Source organism: Delphinus delphis, chromosome 11 (assembly GCF_949987515.2).
Source record: "Delphinus delphis chromosome 11, mDelDel1.2, whole genome shotgun sequence".
NCBI lineage: Eukaryota > Metazoa > Chordata > Mammalia > Artiodactyla > Delphinidae > Delphinus > Delphinus delphis.
In genome coordinates, this window is record NC_082693.1 from 95,011,203 (window position 1) to 95,035,997 (window position 24,795).

Genomic DNA, 24,795 nt, shown 5'->3' on the forward strand with positions numbered 1-24,795 from the left:
CTGACGTCAGGAGGAAGGCGTGTGTGAGTGAGTGAGGGGCCTGAGGTGCCGCATGCTCACACACACACACACACACACACACACACTCACTCACACAGAGTCATACACACAGCTCATCTTTCAGACCATCCCCTGCTCATCAGCTCCAAGCGCGCGCGAGAGGCCGAGTCTGAAGCCAGCTGCAGGAGGCAGTGCCAGGACCTCAGCTGCCAGGGAGAGGTAAGGGGCCAGACCGTGCGGGCACACAGAGGGCACGCTGGAAACTGGCTCTGGCAGGGGCGAAGGAGGGAGGCGTGATTTGGGGGCACTGGGAAGGTGGGCACCTCCCCTGGGGCTGGTTCAGCCCCGTTCAGTTTACAGAAGAGGGGCAGGCGGCTGAGCACATGAGCCCACCGGGCCATCCCGCCGCCTGCGCTCCCTCTCCCTGGCCCCCAGGGGAAGCTGAGGCTGTGTGGCTCCCTGTGAGAGGGTGTGTGTGTGTGTGTGTGTGTGTGTGTGTGTGTGTGTGTGTCTGGGACTTGTGTCTGGCTCAAGAAGCAGAGAGCATCAGACACCTGCCAAGCCGCAGCCTCCTGTCTGGGAACCAGGGGGAGAGAAATGACTGGAGAAATCACTGTGTCTCCTACCAGACACTGAAAAGAGAGTGCAGCAGGGAGCAAAATAGGTCTTTCCCCTTGGAATCTGGGTTGGGGGTCGGCAGGGACCATCTGGGGCAGGCAGACAGTTGGACCTGGAGCAGCTGTCTCATCCTGACTATTTCTTCCCTGATGTGATGGGGGATAATGGTGTTAATTGGCTTGGGGAGGTGGCTCCATGTTCTTATATTCCCCTTTGCCTCAGAGCCAACCCCACCAGGAGCTCTTGCCTCTCCTAAGGCCACTCCTCTCCCTTGCCCACTGGTCTGGCTGTAACCTCCACCCTTGCCAGGACGCAGCCCCTGGAGGGCAGGGGTGATAAGCCAGGGGCTGTTGGGTCCCCTGCCGTGGGATTCAGGGACTCGGGCAGCCTTGCTTAGTGCCGAGTTCCTCAGTGGCATGACCCTGGCACAAGGAGTCCGGGCGGAGATAAGGGGTGATGCTGGCACCCAGAAGGGAGACAGCAGGTTCCTGCCAATCTGCCAGCCTGCAGACTCTTCCCAGGCAGAGGGGAGGGAGACGCGGAGCGAGAACAATAATAAATACAGAGTGTGAACTGCTGCATCCGCTGGGGCTGGGGGAGGGGAAGAGGAAGTGCGCCTGGGTGGAGGGTGGGCAACCTCTCTGAGAGCCTGGCATCATGCCCGCCTGGGTATGCTCCTGTGGAGACGTCTCCCTCGGAAGGGACTGTCTCCAGCCCCCTGGGGGATGGGGAGCCAGTTCCCCAAAACTGACTCCATCCCAGAGGCCTCTGGGTCCTCCAAATTCTGGATATTTCCTCCTCCCAGCCTCCTACCCCACCTCCCCCCACCATTTCTTTTAAGTCCTTTCCAAAAACATCTATTTCCCCATATCTGCCCCACCCCTCTGGATCTGTCTGACCCTCCTCCAAAAACAAAAACAAAAACAAAAACAAAGACAGGTGTAAGCAGGAACCAGCTCACAGGGGCCTGGGAGAGGTCAGGGGACAATCTTGGCCACAGAGGTTTCTCCCAGGCCTGGAAAGAGACGGATGGGCAATGTTCACAGAAGTCCACTGGCCTTGGAGGGGGCCTCCCTAGGGGGGACTGGGGGGTCCCACACAGCTGGCTGGTGGGGAGGGGACACCAGCAGGCTGGTCTAGAGGCAAGTCCCTGAGAGTGGCACCAGCAGAGGGAGCTCAGGGCTTAGCTGAGCTGGTCACATCCATTGGTAACAACCAGCAAAACCAGGACCCAGAGCCTGGTGGGAAGAGGTCTTGGGGCAATTCAGACCTTTGTCCATGCAGAGCATTAAGATGGGAGGCAAAAAGCAATGGGAGCAGGGAGCTCTTCCCCTGCCCCAAAGCCAGTGGCATGATGGTCACCAGGAGGAGTGGCATGGCACGCTGGAAAGCTCATGGGCTTTGGGGTTATATTGATTTGAATGCAAGCTCGGCCAGTCTAAATGTGACTTTGACCAGGCCGTACCTCTTTCTAGGGGGACTCAGGATGGGAAAGCAACTTGCCCAGGGTCACACAGCCCAGCAGAGCTGGGATGTGAGCATGGATCTCGTGGTGTCCATCCTGGCATCCCTACCCCCACTAATACCAAGGAAGCCCAAAGGGCTTAATCATAGCAGCCCCCCAGGGCAGCTTGGGGACATAACAAGGAGGAGAGTTAAAGGGTCTCAATTAAGCTCAAGTATTGGCCGGGGCAGCGCACCCCCACCTCCCTGCAATATACACACACACACACACACACACACAAACACACAAACACGATGTGGGAGAGGGAAAGAACCAGGTTTAATTAGGTCACCTCCAGCTGCTAGAGCAGCTTTGGCACTGATGTATTTTAAGGAGTGTCTGGGAGGCTGGGAGAGGGGGAGGGGCCGGGGAAGTGCCAGCTTCTCTCTGGTGGTTCTGAGGCTGTTTCCTCACCTCCTCTGGCCCATCACAGGCAAGACCTCAAAGTTCAGAAAGCCCTTCCACCATCACCCTGTGTTCCCTGCCCTTCCCCTTTCCAAGCCACCATACCCATTCCTCCCCCTCTCTGTTCCTCCACAATGGGGGCTCGGGCTGGGATGTTTTTATTGAGGGAGTTGCTTTTAAGCTTGCTGTAGTTGACAAGTGACTCACCCAAGGTCACAGTCTGAGTCAGCACAAAGCCAGAAATAGAACCCCAGGCCCTGTTCTCTTCCCTCTCCAGGGGAGGCAGGCGCTTTCAGGGACCTGCTGCGCCTCCCACTGGAGGCCTTTCTGCACCGCCCCCCAAAACGTCTCCAGGGTGTGGAAGGCTGTGTGACCCCAGCAAAACTCTTCACCTCTCTGGGCCTCAGTTTACTCCTCTGAAGAACAGGGTTAATAACAGTAATTATCATGTAGGTGTGTTGTGAGGAGTAAATGAGGAAACAGGGCAAAGGGTTTGGCATACCACTTGGTACACGGTTAATAATCAATCGATGGTGGCTGTGATCTTTTTCTTTTTTAAACTCACTACTTGAATTTTGTTTTGTTTTGTTTTTTTATAAAATAAATTTATAAATTATTTATTTATTTTTGGCTGCATTGGGTCTTCGTTGCTGCGCGCGGGCTTTCTCTAGTTGCGGCGAGCAGGGTCTACTCTTCGTTGCGGTGCACGGGCTTCTCATTGCGGTGGCTTCTCTTGTTGCTGAGCACGGGCTCTAGGAGCATGGGCTTCAGTAGTTGTGGCACGCGGGCTCAGTAGCTGTGGCTCATGGGCTCCGGAGCATAGGCTCAGTAGTTGTGGAGCACGGGCTCAGTTGCTCCACGGCATGTGGGATCTTCCCAGGCCAGGGATCAAATCCATGTCCCCTGCATTGGCAGGCGGATTCTTAACCACTGTGCCACCAGGGAAGTCCCGGTGGCTGTGATCTAGTCGTATCAGGACTAACCACCCTGTGTTTTACTTGTCTATCTGCTACCCCCAGTGGAATGGGGCCCTCTAAGGGCAGGGCTGTCTCCTCTCCTGTTTGTTGTCCCAGAGCCTGGCAATCATATTCAGTGACGTGTGTGTTTCTGACAACCTCAGAGGAGAGTTGGAGTGACCCTCATGAGTCATCTGGACCAATGATGATTCATATAGCTGAGGAGAAAATTGAGGCCCAGAGAAGGGCAGGTGCTTGCCCCAGGTCACACAGCCCTGGGTGGTTGAGCCACCTTGCTTTCCCTGATCTGCCCAGGAGAGGGATTCGCTTGGTCAACAGAGGACTCTGAGGGCCATCTCCTGCCCAGTTCTTTTTTGGGGAGCTGATAATTGGAGGAGCCCCAACACCAGGTTGATGGCCACCTGCTGTCAGGGCTGAGTCACCATTCACAGCCCTGTGAAGCTGTATCACGACCTTGCCTAGGGTTATCTCCGAACAGCCCTGATGTTTTGTTTTCAGCTCCCCTGGCCCTTTTGTCTGTGGAATTGCTGGGGTTTGATCTTCTTGCAGGGAAATGAAGAGGATCTTGGCTGGCAGGGTCAGAACCAAAACACTCACAGGTGGACCATTGACACAGCTCCCAGCTCCTCTCATAACCTGGACAGGGTGCTACGATTTGCCCTATTGGACAGATGGGGAAACTGAGGCTCAAAGAGGGAGGGTCACTCAGCTAGGACACTGCAGAGCCAGGATTCAGTCCTGGGCCCTCTGGGTCCTGAGCTGTCCTCTTGCCCTCCAACTGCTAGTTCTGAAGGGCATTATTCCAGGCCAGAGATGCCCCCAGATGGGCACACCGAATTCCTCAGGAGCTAGGGCTTAGCTCTGTTTGAGTTGAAGCACATGTTCTACAGACACATCTATTTCTCTGCTCTCGGAGTTTATTTCCCCTTTCTCAGGGAAAGTTCTTTTGGGAAAACTTCAGCCTTGTCTTGGCTGAACCAGGAACAGAATTTATCCTCGCAGGAAAAGCACCATTTGCTTTCAGACAAATCTGGCCTCTGTCACTTACCTGCTGTGTGACTTTGGGCAAGTCACTTATCCTCTCTGAGCTTCAGCTTCCTCATTTGTAAAATGGAAACAATTGTGATTTCAACCTTTGAGGGCAACTGGGAAATTTAAAAATGGAAAATAATTTCTGTAAAGACTTTTTAAAGAAAAAATATTTTATTATTTATTTTTGGATCTGTTGAGTCTTCGTTGCTGTGCGCGGGCTTCTCATTGCGGTGGCTTCTCTTGTTGCAGAGCACAGGCTCTAGGCGCATGGGCTTCAGTAGTTGCAGCACGCAGTCTCAGTAGTTGTGGCTTGCAGGCTCTAGAGCGCAGGCTCAGTAGTTGTAGTCCACAGGCTTAGTTGCTCCGCGGCATGTGGGATCTTCCCAGACCAGGGCTCAAACCTGTGTCCCCTGCGTCGGCAGGCTGATTCTTAATCACTGCGCCACCAGGGAAGTCCTGTAAAGACTTTTTGTAAAGACTGTGTATAGCATTCAGACAATAAAAGCCCTGTCTTCACTTGCCCCCTTCTGTGGCAATATTCTGGAGAAAGGGTCTGAACTGGAGGCTTGCTCAGCACCCCCTTGTTCCGCTCTCCCTGGTCTCCCAGGCTGCCCTGCGCTGTAGAGTTTCTTCAAGTCCAGGGCTCTGGCAGGAACCAGAGAGGGAAAGACTCTGTCCAAGATCACACAGCAAGTCAGTAGCAATGCAGGGGCTGAACCCAGGACTCCTGACTTCCCACTCCAAGGCTCCAGAGTCGGATTCCCCTGGTTCAAGTCCTGGCTCAGACATTAATTGCTGTGTGGCATTGAGTGAGTGACAGCCTCTCTGAGCCTCAGTTTCCTCATCTGCAAAATGGGGTCATAATAGCACCAGCCTTAAAGGACTATTGCAGGAACTAAATGAAAGGAGAAGCTATGAGGGGCAGCGCAGGGACCTAGTGTGTGGGTGAGTCCTTGGGGAAACAGGGAAGATGAGCATAAGGGGCGGCTTTGGCTGGCGGGTCTCTCCTTCTGCCCACCCCCTCTCCCCTCCACGCCCAACTTAGCCACCTTGTCCGGAAGGAGCACCCTCTCACCCAGCACCTACCCAGTGCTTCCCCCATTCCATCCCATGTCATTCTCACTGAAGCTCTCGGAGGACGGATTCTTGTAATCTCCATTTTCCATAAGAGGAAGGAGAGAGGGGAGATCTCAGAGCAGCGCTCTTGGCACTTGTGGGGCCTAATTCGTCTGCCCCTCCAGCCCCAGCTCCTGCCCGAAGGTCAACTCCCCACCTTCTCCCTGGGAGCCCCTCTGGGTAGGTGGGGCTGTGGACTGGGAGCTACAGGGGATGAATGTCAATTGCTGCTGTTACTCCATCCCCTTCTCCTCCCCCTCTGCTGCCTGGCCCATTTGGGGGAAGGGAAGGAGGGGGGCTGCCCTCAACCCTAACCCTGGAAAATCGGTGCCTCTTTCCCCTTCCCCACTGCCCGCTTTGCATGAGACCTGGGAGGCACGCTCACTCAGTCTTGGGTCTGGAGGCCTGGCTGGCCAGAGCAGGGCCCAGCTCAGCTGCATCTCCCTGGTAACCACTGTGGGCTGCCTCTGCCCCTCCCCCACCTCCTTCCCTCCCCTCCACCCGCCATGACCTCCCAGCACAGGCTGTCACCGCCAAGCACAATACCAGGCCTGGGAAAACTGTGCAGTGGGCAGGCTGTGCCGCCCTGCTTCCTGCAGAAAGGGAGGCCGAGCTCCTCTCCCTGCCCCCGGCCACCCTCACCCAGTTAGGGAAGCAGGCACCCAGGGCTGTGATGCAGGGCCCGTCATCTCCTGCTTTCCTGGCTGTGTCATCTTGGGTAGCTTTGTTGCCTGTCTTCCTTTTTGGTAACAGCTTTATTAGATATCATTCCCACACCATATAATTCATCCGCTTAAGATGGACAAGTCAATGGCTTTTAGTATATTTACAGAGTTGTGCAACATCACTGCAGTCAATTTTAGGACATTTTCATCACCCCCAAAAGAAACCCTGTACCCATTAGCAGTCACTACTCATTCTCCTTCCCCCTCCCCAAAGCCTGGAACCGCTAATCTACTTCCTGTCTCTATGGGTCTGCTTATTCTGGACGTTTCACATGCATGGAATCATGTAATCCATGGTCTTTTGTGACTGGCTTCTCCCACATAGCATCATGATTTCAAGGTTCACGGTTTCAAGGTTCAGCTGTAATGTAACATGTATCGGTACTTCATTTCTTCTTATGGCTGAATAATACTCTACTTTATGGTTAACCACATCTTGTTTATCCATTTATCTGTTGTTGGACCCTTGGGTGGTTTCCACTTTGGGGCTGTTATGAGTAACGCTGCCATGGACATTCATGTGCAAGTTTTTCTGTGACTGCTTCAGTTTTCTTCTCTCTAAAATGGGGACATGGGAATTCCCTGGCAGTCCAGTGGTTAGGACTCCACGCTTTCAGTGCCGAGGGCCCGGGTTCGATCCCTGGTTGGGGAACTAAGATCCCACAAGCCGCGGGGCGGCGCAGCCAATAAATATATAAATAAATAAATAAAATAGGGATAAAAATGCTAAACCTGGCCCATCCCTGCCTCCTCAAGTGGGCTCAGAGAGAAAAACTGCACGTCAGCGTGAGGGGCTGTGAGGGGCAATTCTCACCCCACCCCTGGCAGTTCTTTTGGCTGGAAGGGATGTGTTGGGCGCCTGCTGGGGAGGAGGGAGGCTGCATCTCCACCCCCAGGGATGGCACAGTCAGCTCATCACCTTGACCCAGAAAAGTCCCACTTGCTATGTGATCTTGAACAGTGGCCAGGAGACCTGCTCCAATGACGGGGGTTGAATGGGGTGACTCCTTGGCTCTTCTAGTCCATGCAGGGCTCTGGAGTCCTAAGGAGTCCTAAGCTCTTCCCTGGGGGGCAGGGCAGGGTGGAGATGGAGGCCAGAAAGAGACTTAGTTCAGGGATTCACCTCTGGCCCCAAGGCCTTTGGGTGAAGTGGGGGGGAGTGAAGGAATGGGGGTGAGGAGGTGGGGAACTCGCCACCCTCACTCTTATATGACCATGGACAATGGGCACTTCTTTGTATCCCCCACCTTAGCCAAGCCTCACCATAGCCTGTGAGGGAGTGAGGCGGGGCTTATCATCTCCATTATACAGATGAGGAAGCTGAGGCCAGTGGAAGTGCTACCCAAGTCCACGGCTAACACGCAGCGGAGCTGGAGCTCTCCTGGTCCAGGTGATGTCCTGCCTGGCCCCACTGTGGCAGGCTGCCCGCCCCAGGCTCAGTCAACAGCTAGCGTCTCTTTGAGCCCAAGACTTTCCAGCCCCTGGGGAGGGAGAGGGGGGGTGAGTGCATGGGTGGGGGAACTACATTCTCTTCCTCTGCAGAGAAAAATATAGGATGAATTTTTTTAAGGTCATCCAGGCACTGAGCTGTTGACAGGGGAATTTCTATTGATTAGCACTGATAGTAGCAATTTATTGGGTACCTACAAGATGCCAGATGCCGTCACACACACTAAATCATTGAATCCTCAGCAACCAGGGGAATTCCCTGGTAGTCCAGTGATTAGGACACGGGTTTTCACTGCCGTGGACCTGGGTTCAATCCCTGGTCTGGGAACTAAGATCCCACAAGCTGTGTGGTGTGACCAAAAACCCAAAAACCTCAGCGGCCTTGCGTGGTAAGCATTCTCAACCTCATTTTAGAGACGGGGAACCTGGGGCGAAGGAAGAATCTCCAACATTCCTAAGAGCTCACCATGCCCCGGCCCTGTTCTAAGCATGCAGAAAGTCATTTAATCCTCACAGCAACCTCTCTGTGAAATAAGAACCAACATTATCCCCATTTTACAGAGCAGGAAACCAAGTCAAAGGTTATGAGTGTTGACCAAGGCTGCACAGCTGGTAGGTAGAGGAGCCAGGATTCAAACCCAGACCTTTTGGGTCCACATTCACCCACATTCCCACCTGCCATGTTGGAACTGTTGGGTGGCTTGCTTGAGGTCACCAAGTTACAGGTGACAAAGCTGAGATTCAGACCCAGGTCTGTGGATTTGAAACTGCTAGTAGTTGTGCCACACTGTGTCCCGGATCATTGGTCACTTTACCCATCCCACCTCTTAGGGCCCCAAGTTAAAGAATTGAACTTCAAGCTGGAAGGACTTTTGGTTAGTCTCAGTCAGCTTGGATCACCATTAACAAAATACCCCAGACTGGGGGCTTAAACAAGACATTTACTTCTTACAGCTCTGGAGACTAGAAGCCCGAGATCAGTGTGCTAGCATGGTCTGGCTCTGTCTGGGGAGAGCTCTTGTCCTAACTTGTAGACCGCCCCCTTCTGGCTGTGTCCTTATAAGGCAGGGAGAAAGGAGGCAAGCTCTGGCTGGGGGGGTGTCTGTCCTTCTAAGGACACTAATCCCATCATGGGGGCCCCACCCTCCTGACCTCATCTAAACCTAGTTACCTCCCAAATGCCCCATCTCCAAATACTATCACATCGGAGGGGTTAGGATTTCAACATGTGAATTTTAGGGGAACACAGTTCAGCCCACAGCAAGGTTGTATGACCATTTTGTCTTTCTGGGGAGGACACTGAGTCAGGCAGGGGCTGTGAGTGGCCTGAACTCACTCTGTCAGGAGTAGCAGGCAGGCCCAGCCCTCCAGACTTGTGTCCAGAAGCTGCCCACCCTGGACCACACTCACCTCTACCTCTCTCTCCCCCTTCCAGACGGAGCCTGTGGCTGGTGAGTCCGCCGAGCAGGGCCAGGCCGGGCCCTGCCCACAAGGACGCCCAAGCCCTTCACCGGCCCCTGCGCCTGGGAGCCCACCAGGCTCTCCCACTGGCTCCACCATGACTTCGGAGCCCACGCCACCCCCGGTCGTGCCCCCGCTCCACTCCCCCAAGTCCCCTGTCTGGCCCACCTTCCCATTCCACCGGGAGGGCAGCAGGGTCTGGGAACGAGGCTGTGTCTCATCTCGGGACCTGCCCAGTCCCCTGCCCACCAAACGGACCAGGACGTATTCAGCGTGAGTACCCGCCCCTCACCCAGGCTCTGGTGGTCCTTCTCCAGGACAGGGCTCCGGTCGGGGCTGCCCAGCTCCCAGCCTCCTCCATCCCCTGTTGTCCTCATCCGAGGACAGGGGAGCTGTGTAAGGACCTTCCAGTAACTGCTAGCGTTCATTCATTCCACAAAGCTGTACTGAGCTCCCGACCAGGGGATCCAGTGATGAATAAGGCAAAGTCTCAGCCTGCAAGGTGCTTACAATCCAGAGGGAATTTGTCCACCATTCACTACACCTGGCCGGGTTGGGCATCAGGGAAGATGTCCTAGCTGGGTTTGGAAGATTTATCAGGTGAAGAAGGAAGCTGGGTGCTCCCAGTGGATGAAACAGACTGGGCAAATGCAGAGGCATGGGGTGGACCTTTGGAGAGAGGCGGGCAGGCTGGACAGAGACCAGCCCTGGGTCTTTGGGGTGGGTCACGGGGTGGAGTCAAATTGGGGAAGGGTTTTGTGGGAGCCACAGGGAGGCTGACTTGCTTTGGTCAAAGGAGGGGTTTTTGATGGCAAGCGCTGATTGTCCCATGTCCAACCCAAGACCAGGCACAGAGCAGATGCTTAATAAATGATGAATGAATGGATGAATGACAAATAAGTGAACAGAATGGATACTGCTGCTTCAGGAGATAGTGAGCTCCTCGTTCTGGGAGTTATTCAAGCCTAGGTTGTACATTCTTCACTTCGAAATCTTACAACAGGAATCCATGTAACCTCAGGAGGGGAGGGTCTTGTACAGGGAGAGGGGCACTGGCTGGGAGTCAGGAGACCCACTTGCTGTGCACCCTCGGAGAGCCAGTTTCCCTCTCTGGGCCTCAGTCTCCTTATTGTCCAATGGGATGATGAGAGGACTGAACTAATCTCTATGGGTGGTTTCTGCCCTGGGGAGGGTTCTCCACAGCGCTAGCGCTGAGGCAGGCCCTGCAGACGGGCCCCGGGAGAGCTGTGGGGGTCCAGGGAGGGGGTCCCCAGCCCACAGTTCCAATACCCCTACCCTATCTTCAGGACAGCCCGTGCCTCGGCTGGCCCCGTGTTCAAGGGTGTCTGTAAGCAGTTCTCACGCTCACAGGGCCACGGCTTCATCACCCCGGAGAACGGGTCAGAGGACATCTTCGTGCATGTGTCTGAGTGAGTCTCTCCCCCTTCCCCGTTGTTGGCTGGGCCCCTGCTGCAGTATCCTAGCAGTGCCTCCAGAATGCTCCCTAGGCCTCTCCCCTCACTGGCTGAAGTCTGTTCCTGGCACATTTCTCCTCTCATAGGGCCTCCAGGGGCATGGGTGGAGGAGGGCTGGGGCCAGATGGAGAGGGGGCACTCAGACCCCAGAAGCCCTGGGAACCACTGCCTGAGTCCTGGGATCCTGTTCCCGCATCACGGGGACGGAGAGGGCTGGGTCCTTCAGCCTGGAGGGAAGCTAGGAGGTGGGAGGTGGTCTAGGCCTGGCCCCCAGCCCTAATGCCAGGTGTGACCTGTGGAGTCACTGAGCCCTAAGCCTTGGGAACCTCCCTGAGCCCTTTTGCATCTCAGTTTGTAGCATAGCGAGGGGCTGTTTATGATTCCCATTTTACAGATTAGAGAACTGAGGCTCCGAGAAGGGGGAGCCTCAGGCTCAGGCTCCCTGGCCTAACTAGGCCCAGGGCTAGGATGCCCTTAGGCCAGACCACAGGGGGCATCCAGGGAGGGGGCCTGCTCCTGGGCTGACACCCCCTCCCCCCCACCAGCATCGAGGGGGAGTACGTGCCAGTGGAAGGCGACGAGGTGACCTACAAGATGTGCCCTATCCCGCCCAAGAACCAGAAGTTCCAAGCCGTGGAGGTGGTGCTCACCCAGCTGGCTCCACACACTCCCCACGAGACGTGGTCCGGCCAGGTCGTGGGCTCCTAGGCTGCTGGCCCCTGTGCCAGCCGCCAGGCGTGCGGGGAGCCACACAGGGTAGATGGGCAGCAGCCAGCTCCACGCCCCACGGCACTGGCTGAGCCAGTCCCCCGGGCGGCCTCGGCGTGCACGTGTGTCTGTCTGTGCTTGTGGGCGTGAGTGTGTGCCTCCACCTACCCCGTGACTGTCGTGTGAGCTGGAGCGAGGGCAAGGCCACCAGACCTGCCTTCCCTGCTTTCCACTCTCTCTCCTTCCTCCCCTCCCTGCCACACACGCACAGGACCCTCTTGCCCTCCTAACACCCATGTGCGTGTCCACTGAGCCTCTGAGGGCCTGCGTCAGGCCTGGGCTGGGAGTCGGGGCAGCAGTGGGCCCTGCCCCCCCGCCCCGTACAAGCTTGCTCCCCTTGCCTCTGCTCCAGGCCTGGCCCCGGGGGCCAGACTCTGCTTGTGCTACTCACACACAGCCCCCTCCCCCCGGGCTGGGGTCTCCCACTGTGACCTGGACCCCTCCTCTCAGAAGCCAGGCCACTGAGTGCTTTGGGGGAGCCTCCCGGCCTCTTGCCGGGGAAGAGGGTGAAATCCGGGGCAGAAAGGCCACCCCCTCGCGCCCCCCATGGCCAAGGCCCAGCCTTCCCTCCTTCCTGCTCGCTCTCAGCACACTTGAGGCAGGAAAGAGGGGCCTGGGGGCAGAAGGCAGTTCTGGGGGCTCCGGTTTTGCTGGCCAGCGCCTCCTCAGCCTGGCAGTGGCTTTGGCAACCCCAAACTGAGGCTGTGTCCACTTCCCTGGGCCTTGCTGAGTCTTGCTGCCTTGACTCCACCCCGGGGAGGCAAAGGTCTGCAGAGGGGTGGGAGCACGGCTCCCCCCGCTTGGAGGCAGCCATCCCCTTTGCCCTGACTCAGAAACCCCACTGATGCTCTGCCCGTGCCCAGCCATCATGGCCGCTGAGGACCCAGCGATGGAGGAACACACATGCCCTCAGGCGAGCCAGCCACAAGGACAGCTCTCAGCCTGGGAGACCACCAGCCCTGCAGCCCCCCTTGCTGGACCCTCTTCCCAAAGCCATGGGATAGTGGCTCCCACTGGCCACCAACAGGCCAGTGGCTGAGGTGTGGCCTGTCTTGTCCATCCCTTAAGGTGTGGGGTATCCCTCTTCCTTTTGGGCCAGGATGTGTTTGCGTGCATTCACTCCTGGGCAGGGGGTTGGCCTGGCCTGGGAGGTCAGGAAGGAGGGGGTCTACCTCCATCCCCCCACCTTCCCACCACACTCCCCTCCAGAGAACACATCACCTGATGGGGGAAGAAATGGGGTTCAAGGGAGGACCTGCCAGGGAGTGATCCTTATGAAACCCAGTCTGAGTGAAACAGATGCCAAGGATGTGGGGGTCAGTGACTGTCTAGGAGGATCCCCAGCCCTGTAGGCGCCCCAAGGCCCCAGGGGAGACACCAGCTGAGGTATGTGTCTCTCACCCCTGTCCCCAGCACAGAGGCTGGAAGACCAGAGCTGCTAAGATGCACTGGCCAGCCCCCTAAAGCTCAGAATGGCCCAGCCTGGCCCCCACGCTGAGCTGGGGCTACTCTAGCAAGGCCTGAGGCCTTTCCCCTGAGGAACAAGGCTCCCTGGATTCCTTGGCGGAAGGTTAACTCTTGGGAACCCCCAAGACGCCCTCCCCCCACACACACACCAGGAGTAGGCCCCCGCTTTAGGCACCAACCAGGAAGCAGGCTGTGGTAACGTCAGCCCTGGGGCCGCCCCACAGCGTCCAGTCCGACCTCCTGAGACCCCCAGCCACCTGGACTCCCCCATCCTTCCTCACACTGGCAATAAACCCTCAACTGTGACTCAGCCTGACCCACAGCTGCCTTTCTGTCTGGGTCCCAGGGGAAGGGGCTGGGGGAGGACACCTCAAACAGCCCTTGTTTGGGGCTTCAATGGCCCACCCTCCTCGACTGCATCAGATTCCCTGTGTGACCTGGGGCAAGTCCCTGCCATCTGTGCCTGTTTTCGCATCTGCAAAGGCAGGGCTGTAACAGCGTCTGTGACTGGGGCCAAATAGCCATTCAGACTCCACACCGCGTTCCACGAAGTTTAGTATCTGTGAGATCAAGTTCTCACAAGTATGCACCTTCCCCACTGCTGTGCTCCCCATCTAGGGCAGGGAAGCAGTGCGGGCTCTATCTTGTACCGACACTCGCACACGCTTCCCGCGTAGACAGAAACCTGTTCTGTCCAGAAGTACGAGCAGCAGCTGCAGCCGGGGCCATCGGGCTGGAGGACGGGAGCCAGGCCCACCACAAGCTGACCAGCTGGGGGTGGCTGTCCACACAGACCCTGGGCCCACTTAGGCAGGTAACATGAGGCAGGTGTCCTGGGCCAGAGGAGGGGCCCTGGCGCCCCCGAACACCAGGGCCAGGGGCTCTCTTAGGGCCGGGCAGAGCTCTCTGGAAGTCCCAAGGGGCAGGTGTGGGCCCTGGTCACGCCTCGTGGGCTGTCTCTGGGAAAAAGATCTCACGGCATCGCTGCACCGTGTCCTGCGGGGACACCACACTGTGGCCAACAGTCCGGGGGTCTGTGTAGATCTCAAAGTCGTTCCCACCCTGCACACAGAGGAAGGGCAGTGAAGGCATATGTACGCATGTGGTGCCTGGAGGAGGTTCCCAGGTTTGGAGCCCAACACCCACTCTGCCATGGGATCCCCTCCCCACACCGGCTCCTACACAGCTGCCCCTCCTCCTGCTGCCTTAGAACCGCCAGGAGGCCCTGACTTGCTGTGTGACATGGGGCAAGTGTCCAGCCAGCTCTGGGCCCCAGCCTTCCAATCTGTGTGATGGGGCTGGTGAGCACTGGCTGTTCTCTGGGAGTTTCCCAGGAGGTCTGTTCTGTCACCCCATGTCCTGGCCCCGATCTGGAGGTGACTTGGGGTGGGGGGACCTGGGCTGAGCCTGAGCCACACTTACGGGGCTGGTCTCGTTCCCAAAGAAGTGGATGGTGTCGAAGCAGTCCTGGTCCAGGCTGTCCAGGCAGTAGCGCTTGTCCCAGCCCTCAGGGAAGACGTCAAAACTGATCATGCCTCCTGTGGGGGTGGGAGTGAGGGTGGCAGATGAGGCCGGCAGAGGGGCGGCTCACGGGGACCTCGGGCAAGGCCCTTCCTTCCTTCATTCATTCATTCAACAACCCTAGAGTGCCTACTGAGCACCAGGCACAGGGCATGGACAGACTCAGGATCCTCACGGGAGTTACGATCCAGGTGGGAGAAACGGGTGGTAAGTGACCAGACCACCTTTCAGATCGTGTAAGTCAATGAAGGGGGCAGGGTGCGGGGGAGGGAAGCTCCCCAGACGGTGTGATCAGGGGAGAGCTGTCCAAGAAGGTGACATTGAGCTGAGACCTGAGCCAGAGTGGCAGTTGCCAGGGAATGATACAATCCCCAAGGCAGGAAAGGGCGTGGAGTGTCCCAGTGACACAGAAAGCTGGGAAAGGGCAGCAGCACAGGCATGCGGGCCCTGGGGTGCAGGGAGGGGGCCTGGGTTTCATGAGGAGTGAGAAGGAGCCTCTGAAGGGCTCTAAGCAGGGGTATGACAGGGTCTGTTTTTCCGTAACGATCCCTCTGGCCACTGTAGGGGATGGACTGTAGCGGGAGGTGGTGGTGGGAGACGCTTTGGTTTTTGACCTGAGCAACTGGGTGGGAGGTGTGGGTTGCCTGGGTTTAGGTGGGGAAGCCTCGGGGGCTGGAGTGCCTGCCTGTTTTGGCTCAGCTTGCCCTTGCTGTGCTCGGAGGGCTGGGAGGGGTTTCTAAAGATGCTGGGGGGTGCAGCCTGGCCTTGGGAGTGAGGCCCTGGGGTGGGCTCATGTACCAGACCTTTCAGGCCCTCCAAGGGGTTGACGTACCTCGGGAGAACCTCAGTCCTTTGCCGGCAAACTCTGTTTTCAGGGCTTCCACAAACTTCTCCCGGATCTTCTCCTTCTGCGGAAGGGGAGAGAGCAGACTGAGGTTCAGAGGGCTGCTGTGGGCCAGGCCCTGGGCTGGGTACACAGTGCATGTGAGCTCACTGAGTCTTCCAGGTGGATGTCATGCCCCACCCCCCACTTTACAGATGAGGAAACTGAGGCTCAGAGGGGGCTATGCCTTGTTCAAGGTCACCCAGCCTCAGTGGCAGAGCCAGGGCCTGAATCCCAAAGGCCTGTAACTGAACTCAGCGCCAGATCCTGCCAGTGGGGTACGGGCGGGGTGTCCTGAAGGAGGCCTTGGAGCAGAGGCTCGAGGAGGAAGGCTGAAGGGATGGGACAGTCTGAGTCCCAAGTCACAGTGTCCACCTCAGGGCAGGACTCAGCCCTGTCAGCTCTGCCCAGTCCGCAGGGCTGAAGGAGAGTAAAGCATTTATATTAGATCTGCACTGGTGAAGGGTACACAGGAGATCAGAAGGTTCGTCTCCCTCTCCAATATCAGAAGAGGGCAAAACAAGACCCAAAAGACAAGAGAAGACCCTGGGGGCTGCGGGAGGAGTCGGCGTGTCCTGTCTCATTACAGCTCATGAGATGGGAACTGTGATTATCCCCACTTTACGGATGAGAAAACAGAGGCACATAGTAGTGAAGCCACTTTTCCAGGTAACTGGGCAAGTAGGAGGTGGAACTGGGATTAGAAACTGGAGAGAAAGGGCCACCTCTCAATATGTGCGTGGGAGGAGGTTCTCGGCCAATGGTCAACCTTAACCACTCTACAAGAAAAGTCTCCATGTCTGCGGGCATTGCCTACCTGAAGCCTTGGGGCACAGGGTGAGAATGGGGATGAGCTAGGACATCATTGCAAGTCCCACCCAGCCTCAGGGAAACATCAGAGGGCGGCAGGTGGAGGCCCAAGTTCAAATCTTTGGGCTGCAACTAAGCGACCTTGGGCAAGCCATTTCCTCTCTCTGAGCCTCAGTTTCCTCATTCATAACATGGGTATAATATCATCTGTTTCATTCATTCAAAAAGTATTTCTCAAGCACTTCTGTCAGGCATGTGCTGGGCCCGGTGGATCCAGCAGTGAACAGTCACAGAAACCCCAGCCCTTAAGGAGCTTACAGCTTCAGCTGGGGAGACAGACAATAACCAAGATTTAAAAATAGGTGATACAGTGGATTAGAGGGTGATGGCTGTTTGGGAAGAAATAAAATAGAGGAGAAGATCAGCAGGTACAAGGGGTTGCAATGTTTCGTGTAATGCTCGGGGAAGGTGACACTGAGAAGGTGACACTTGAGCGGATGTGAAGGAGGTGAGAAGGCACAGCCCTGAAGTAGGAAACTGTCTGCTATCTCTAGAATCAGCAAGGAGGACATGGCCGGAGCAGAGAGAGCAGGGGGAGAGCAGAAGGGCAGGTCAGCGGGAAGGACAGAGATGGGCGGGCGTGAAGAGGCTTGGTGGACTGGCTCCATCCCTGAAAGGGAGCAGGTACATGGTGGGGATGATGAGCAAAATGCAAGTCAAGCTTCAGCGAGGGTAGCACATCCAAAGGCGACAGGGACCTTGGTGTGTTCCAAGAACAGAGGCACAGGGAGAAGGCTGAAGAGGGAGCCGTGAGCCAGGCAGACCCCTCGGGGCTCAGGACACCACGGGAGGCAGCTGGGACACGGTCCTGTTGGAAAGCTGACCCATGGAAGGACTGTAAGCAGGGAGTGGATGGGGGCAGAGAGATGTGCTTCAAAAGCTTCTCAATGGCACTGCTGGAGAACTGACTGGCAGGGCTTTAGGGCAGGGGGGTGGAGGCACACACAGAAGCGAAAGGATCTGAGGCCAACTCTGGAGGCTGAAACCCTAGACATTACTTCTGGACTTGATGGGGGTGGGCAGGTGGAAATGATGCCCTAGGTGTTGCTCAGGTAAGTAGGTGGCTGGTGGTGCTGGTCACCAAGGGAGGGAAGCTAGCAGTACTGGAAAGACGCAGAAGTGCCTACAACCATGGCGCATGGTAGGTATCCAAAAGGGTACTGGTTGAATCAGAACACCCACCCACCCCCAATCCTTTTCAATTGTGAGAAAATAAAGGCTCAGAGAGGCTGAGTGACTGAGGTCCTATAGCCTAAGGTTGCACAGTTGGCGGCACCTTGTCCAGTTCGGAGAACTCGATTCGCTCCTCCAGGGTGCAGCTCCGGCCAATGGGCGAGATGTTCAGCATGCCGTTCCGGAACTCGATGAAGGTTCCACTGGTGGGGAGGGGGCAGGTGGGAGGGCGGAGAGCCAGAGAGAAGGAGAAGGGCCCTGAATTCAAATCCAGCCCCACCTGGACATCAGGGGGGACAAGAAGCCACCCACAGGCAAGTCAGGGCCCATCTGAGAGACCTGCCCCTTTCCTCGCTCAGGCCCAGGAGGGGCAGGACACAGGCTGGGTGGGACCTCACCGCTTCTTGGGCAGTCTGAGCAGGGCCATGTAGCGGAGGCAGAAGTTGATCAAGTCCTGCAGGAGTTCCTCCCCCAGGTGGTTCTGGATTGTCTGGGCAAGGGACACAGGGCTCTGAGTGTGGTGGGCACAGCACTGTTCCCCCCCGCCCAGGACAGAAGCCACCAAGGGAATGTTCCACTGTGGAAAGGGGTCCTAAGGCCCCAGGGAAGGGGGGCACTGACCTGCTTGGAGAGCAGTCGTCCATGCTTATACTGCACCGTCCCGTTCTCAGCAAACACATAATCAAACTTCTCAATGACTTCAGGGCCATGTAGAGGCCAGGGAGGAAAGAAAGAGTGTGAGACCGGGTACCCAGAGCCAAGCAGAGAGATGAAACCCACACCCCTTGGTCTGGCGTCCAAAGCACAATTGTTCTGTCCAGAAGCTGCTTTTCCAGCCTCCTCGCCTCCTGCAGCTTGGTTTTTCCCGAACAAGCACACAAGCCAGTGAGCTTCGCTCTGGGCCTTGGCTCATGCAGCTCCTTCTGCCTGGGGTGCCCTCCCCCTTCACTGCTTCTCCAAGATCCAGCTCCCTCCTCTGGAAGCCCTCCAGGACTTTCCGGCAGAGGACATCATTTCCGCTCTGTGCTCTCACAGCCCCTCTGTATGGGGACTTCCCTTTCATTTTACAACTTCCATCACTGTGCTATCAAGGCTGGCTGCAAGGGGAGTTTTCGGCTCTGACTGCCACAAGAAGTGGCTGGAGCACAGCCAGGAGGCTGCTGCAGGGTTAGGTGGGAGGTGACCACCTGGACTATGGTGGGGCGATGGAGATGGAGACACGGACACAAGGAGACATTTTGGACTTGCTGATGGAATAAACGAGGAGAAGGGGAAAAGGGAAAAGTCAAGGAAGTCTCTGGTTTGAGGAACTGGAGGCATTTGCCTCAACTAAGCTGAAACCGGGAACCCAGCTGAGAAAAGGGGCTCTGGGTCCACACAACTTCCTGGGTGACTTCAGAATCCTCCTCTGTTAAATGGGGTATTCATACCCACTCTAAAGCATGGTTGTGAGGATTAAATGAAAAGAAGTTAACACAAGGTCATTTTCAACAAATGGTAGCCATTACTGATTAGGCCCATTTTATTTATTTATTTATTTTTGGCTGCGTTGGGTCTCGCAGGCTCTAGAGCGCAGGCTCAGTAGTTGTGGCACACGGGCTTAGGTGCTCCGCGGCATGTGGGATCTTCCCAGACCAGGGCTCGAACCTGTGTCCCCTGCTTTGGCAGGCAGATTCTTAACCACTGTGCCACCAGGGAAGCCCCATAGGCCCATTTTAAAGATGAGGAAATCAAGACTCAGCAGGGAGAACTGAGAACGTAAACTATGTAAGGTCAGGATTCTGTCTGGTTTGTTCCCTGCTGTTTCTCCAAAGCCCAGCACAGTGCCGGGCACATAGTAGGTGCTCACCAAATGTTTGTTGAATCACTGAAGGAAACACCTGGCTGTTCACTCTGCTTCTTTTGCCCCACAGAAGCAGGACTGGGTCTTTGAAGGCACATTGCTCCAGGGATCTCACAAACTCCCCACTTCCTCCATCCCCACCCCGAATGTGGAACTGGCTCTAGTTGCTCCTCTTACCTTCATCCCCCTCTCCCAGCTGCTCAGCAATCTTAGAGTAGTCAGAGCCGCCCACCACACCGATCTGCACCCTTCTTCGCAGCTTCTGCAGGAAGGCAGCCACCTCAGGGTCGATTTTCTGCAGGGGGGCAGGGAAGCACAGCATTCTGTCAGCACATCTGGGATCTCCACTTAGATGTTACTCAGTGCTCAGAATCCTGGGAGCCCATGTTCCACCCAGATCTGAGGCAGGTCAAGGTTTAGAACCCACATCTCCAAATTAGATGCACCTGGGTTCAAACTCTGGCTCAAGTCCCTCAATACCAGGATGACCTGAGCAAATGGCTTTGCCTTTCTTTGCCTTAGTTGTCCCATCTATAAAATGGGAATCATAATAACAACCATGTGGAGTAGCAACCACATCACTGTTAAGGATTATATGAGATAGTGCTTGGAAATGAATAAACAATTAACTAGTGACTAATCACTTGAAAAGATTCCCCACCAAGGAAATGTAAGCTAATGAGTTATAATCCATGTTTTCAAACATTCAGCTATTCAAAGCTGACAACATCTAGGGTGGACATAGGGGAAACAGGCACTCTCATATGTTGCTGGTGAGAGTATAAATTGGAACAGTCACTTTGGAGGTTAATTTAGCAAAACCTATTAAAACTTTAAATGCAAATACCCTGTCACACAGAACTGCCCAGGTGTATATGGATGTTCATTGGGAGGGTTTATAACAGTGAAAAACTGCAAATAAGCTAGTCAGTCGGAGCATGGCACACACCTGCTCTGAAATTCTATACTGTGGCTACACAGAATAAAGCAGGGCTGTGCTTCCAACATGAGACAGCCCCAAGACATGCTGTTAACTGTCAAAAGCAAGTTGCAGAAAGGCACACACGGTATGATGCCACTTACTAAAAACAAATCACACAAAAAACCTTAGAACTTTGGGGATGGGGCTGGGCCTGGGATCCTGACTAGTCAGAGGGGACTTTACCCTCCTCTGTTATGGTTCCATTCTTTACAAGAGAATGTCTTTGTAAATACGTGTACAATTAAAAATTAACTTTTAAAAAGTGCTAAGGACAGATCCAGGTGGGTGAACAGCATTGACACTCTGTCCTTGTTTAGGCTATTAGGTTAGGGGAGCTAAGGGTCAGAGGGAGGTGTAGGGGCTGTTCCTAGACTCTGCTATCCTCCCTCCACTGTCGTCTTCCTCCCAGCCCTGAGGACCCTGGGAGCTGCTGGAAGGCCAGGTGGCCTGACTGCTGCCTGTGCCCCCAGGGCCCTCACATAGGGGAGGGGAGGCCAAGACCTGGGTTCCTATCAGCCCCTGCCCTGCAACCTAGACCTGCTGGCTCCCTGCTCTAGGAGATCCTTCAGTAGGTCCTGGTGGACCCAGACTGGAGGGCAAGAAAGAGGCCTGCTTATCCATGCACCCAGCTGGTGAGGGTGGGTCTGGGGGTTCATCCTGAGATCCAAAGGGAGAAAAACAATGTGTGGAGCAGAGGTTGGAGCATCAACAACCCAGTGAGATGTTTTTAGAAGGAAAACTGCACTCCCACTCACCCTGTACCACAATATCCCCATGGGACCAGACTAGCCACCGCCCCCATCTCCAGGTGGAAGGAGCCCCAAAACAGCCTAAATGGTACAGAAGCCCGCCATCCTTCCCTCGGTGAGGAGGGGGATGGGGATGGAAGGGAGGGAAAGTAGGGGAGGGGTTTGAGAAACTAAACGCAGGCCCAGTCTTGCAAAGGTCAGGTGGGATGGCTCCGAGACCCCCTTGTCCCCCACCGATGGGGACCTAACGCTTGGGTGCGCTGAGCCTTGTATGGAACCCTACGTTCAGACTCCAGCTTCGCGATACCGGTGCGTCCTAGGGCTGAAATGGGGTGGGAGCCACGGCTGGGGAGGCGGGGGCGCCCCGGAGCCAGGCCTGGTAGGGTGGGGAGGAGACTAGGCCCCTGCTCGCAGCTTCCTCCCTCCAGAATCCGACCCACCCCTCTCGCTCCCGGGCAGAACGTGGGCGCGGACGCTAGCGGGCTCTGACGTGGGGAACCGGGTTCCCATCACTCCCAGCAGAAGGCCCGGGGGTGTCAGGGGTCGGGTGTTGCCGCATCCCACACACGGTCCCGGGGGGTCTGGGGTCATGCCGCTGCAGGCCACACATTCGGCCTCCGGGTGTGCGCGTGACACTCCCGACGGGAGCTTCTGAACTTCGGGGCCCTACCTGGCGAGCCGGCGTGAGGGTGCCGTCCACGTCAAACAGGCAGAGGACGCGCTCCTTCCTGCGGGCGCCCTCAGCGGTGACCGCCATGGGTGCAGCTCCCGACGCCCAGCTGAGTCGAAGGAGGCGGCGGCTTTGCGAAGAGTCTAGACGGGGCGGGGCCTGGGAGGGGCGGGGCCAGCAGGCCAGCCCTCGCCAAACGAAGAAGGGGCGTGGTCAGGGCTTGATCTCGGAGGCAGGGGGTGGCACGGACGGGGCAGGGGCGGGGCCTGAGCTGACTCGGGAGGATAATTCTGAATGCACCAGAAGGAGAAGGGGCGTGGCATAGGGAGGAGCAGACCCCAGCAGGTTCCGTCGGATTGTTCCAAATTAGACGGAGGCGGGGCGTGGGCCTGGGACCGGAAGCGAGGGATAGAACCCGGAAGGGAGGGGCGGGGCCAGAATTGGCCCTTGGCTGGATGAGTCCGATTGCTGCTGACCGAGAAGTGGTTGGACTGGGGCGGGGTCTCGAGCTCGCAGTGCCTAGTCCCCGGGGGGAGGGCGGGACTCAGCGTCCACAGCTGTCTCAGCGGCCATCAATCGCTCTAGGACTCAACGCCTCCCGGCTAATGCCTTTGACCTAGAAATCTTGAGCTTTAAGAAATCTCCTGATGGCCTTTTCTCAAGGCTCTGGACTTTGCCGAACGGCCTGACCCGACCCTTACTCCTCCCGCTGTCATTCTGTCCACCACATAAAGCGCAGCTAACGGTTTACTTCCTTTAAGAAACCTTCCTGGGACTTCCCTGGTGGTGCAGTGATTAAGAATACTCTTGCCAAAAAAAAAAAAAAAAAAAGAATCCACCTGCCAATGCAGAGGATATGGGTTAGAGCCCTAGTCCAGGAAGACCCCACAAGCCGCGGAGCAACTAAGCCGGTGCACCACAAATACTGAGCCCTTGCGCCACAACTACTGAAGCCCATGCGCCTAGAGCCCGTGCTCTGCAAGAAGAGAAGCCACCGCAATGAGAAGCCCGCGCACTGCAAGGAAGAGTAGCCCCGCTCGCCCAACTAGGGAAAGCCCGCACACAGCAAGGAAGACCCAACGCAGCCAAAATAAATAAATAAATAAATAAATGCATAAAAAAAAGAAGCCTTCCTGGACACCTCTCTATTCACAACTATTTAACCATCACGTTGACTTTGGAGTCAGTTCTAGGTGTCTTCCCAGCTTCACCAACCATGTGACTTTGGACAAGTCACTTCACCTCTCTGAGGCTTTGTGTCCCCATCTGTAAAATGTGAAGAACACCACCTACTTTGTAGGGTTGCTTTATGCATGAAAAGAAATAATTAATATAAAAAAGCCCACATAGCAGGCCCTCTCCAAAGAAGAATTTGTATAGATGTACTTGATACTGTTACTAATTAAACAGCTATTTCATGTCAACAGCATTAAAAATGTGCAGACCCTTTGAGCCAACAATTCAACTTTTTAAAAAATTAATTAATTTGTCTGCGTTGGGTCTTCATTGCTGCGCGCGGGCTTTCTCTAGTTGTGGCAAGCAGGGGCTACTCTTCATTGCAGTGCGCAGGCTTCTCATTGTGGTGGCTTCTCGTGTTGTGGAGCATGGGCTCTAGGTGCGCGGGCTTCAGTAATTGTGGCTCACGGGCTCAGTAGTTGTGCCCCACGGGCTCTAGAACGCAGGCTCAGTAGTTGTGGTGCACGGGCTTAGTTGCTCCACGGCATGTGGGATCTTCCCGGACCAGGGCTCGAACCCGTGTCTCCTACATTGGCAGGTGGATTCTTAACCACTGCGCCACCAGGGAAGTCCTCAACTTTTAGAAAATAAGAAAAGGAAAAAAAATTGGAGATTGGTTAAATTAATTATGATCGATCCATCAGTAAGATGAATTCCTGTGAAGCCTTGAAAATCTGTGTTGTAGGAAATTTAACATGGAAAAAGCATAATCCCATTTTTCTAATGGAAAAGTAGCAGACTGTCTCTGGATGCTGGTATTATGGCAAATTTCAAAGTCCTTTCCCCCCTTGGAAGTGCATTAGCCGCAGCTTCGTCTTTTCTAAGATTCTCTATTTCTTCCTCCAGAAGCCAGAGGCAAAGGCCCACCTCCAGTCCCCCCTGTATTTGTGTGGGTTGCCCTCCAGCTTGCCAGCGTGCCTGGGTAGGCAGGCGTTTTTGCTACATCCACCGTCTTTGCCCTGATGCCTGGGATCAACTCTGGCAGTTTTGGTCCTACACACACTCCACACATCTATGAGTGACGCTGATGTGCACAATACTTTTGATAGGCCTGTTTGTTTTTCTGTCTCGGTAGCTTCTGTACCCTGAGGAGATAACTGGAGACCAAGTCAGGAGAACCACAGTGAGGTCCCTGATAACCAAAGGGACTTGCACAGGTCACCTTCCTTTGCTGGGCCTCAGTTTCTTTATCTATACAAATGGGGATGTAATCTCCACCTGTGGACAGTGACTTGCCTGCCATTCCAATAAACGAAGAGTGTTGACTGCCATTTCAGTTCTAGTAAGATCAAGCCGTCAGCCACTGCAGATGCCCCCACGCCTCACACCATGGTGGGCCCTGAGAGGAATTCAGGGATGGAGGAAAACAGGAAGCATTATGTACTTTGGAGACTGGCCCTAGATAATAAAGATGCATATGTAGGGAATGATTTCAATGAGCCCAGACTCTTTCATCTTCCCATATATAGAAAAGCACTAAAATAACTGAGATGTCTATTTTTGTGATTAGCAATAAACTTTTGATGTTTTTTTCCAGCAAACAACTCCTATATATCCTGGCACCTCCCTTACCTCTTTGGAGCAGGTCCTCAGAGCTGTCTGAGAGGCTGTCTCCCCATCTATAGGCCTCAGTAAGTTCCCCAAATAAAACATAACTCGCAGTTTTTAGGTTGTGTGTGTGTGTTTTTCTTTAGTTGACATAGTAATAACTTATATTTATTGATCCCTTACTATGTGCCAGCCCCCATACTGGACCCTTGATCACATACCTTCATTCACTCTGACAGCATCTCTAGGAGATGTTACCGTCTCCACTTGGTGCAGAAAATGGAAAGGGATGCACTGCACGGAGCACCTGAGTGAGGTACTTT

The 24,795-nt window shown here is 55.4% G+C and overlaps 2 protein-coding genes across 3 annotated transcripts; one reads left to right on the plus strand and one right to left on the minus strand.

Moving 5' to 3' along the window:
- Positions 1–39: 39 nt before the first annotated feature.
- On the plus strand, positions 40–13,325 carry CSDC2 (cold shock domain containing C2). Its single transcript, XM_060025747.1, has 4 exons — positions 40–219; positions 9,262–9,560; positions 10,595–10,717; positions 11,308–13,325. Exons 2-4 carry the CDS (start codon positions 9,385–9,387, stop codon positions 11,468–11,470), a joined length of 462 nt encoding a protein of 153 aa, XP_059881730.1. The 5' UTR covers positions 40–219; positions 9,262–9,384; the 3' UTR covers positions 11,471–13,325.
- PMM1 (phosphomannomutase 1) lies at positions 4,730–21,843 on the minus strand. Of its 2 annotated transcripts, none has more exons than XM_060025746.1 (8): positions 21,689–21,843; positions 19,465–19,582; positions 18,066–18,142; positions 17,843–17,934; positions 17,548–17,647; positions 15,351–15,426; positions 14,420–14,535; positions 4,730–4,992 (listed from the first exon to the last, which is right to left on the minus strand). In XM_060025746.1, the coding sequence occupies exons 1-8, from the start codon at positions 21,773–21,775 to the stop codon at positions 4,891–4,893; spliced, it is 768 nt and encodes a 255-aa protein (XP_059881729.1). In that variant the 5' UTR covers positions 21,776–21,843; the 3' UTR covers positions 4,730–4,890. The 2 variants fall into 2 exon arrangements, with proteins under 2 accessions (XP_059881729.1, XP_059881728.1); XM_060025745.1 differs by lacking the exon at positions 4,730–4,992 and adding an exon at positions 13,403–14,059 and having other exon boundaries at positions 21,689–21,834.
- Positions 21,844–24,795: the final 2,952 nt, after the last annotated feature.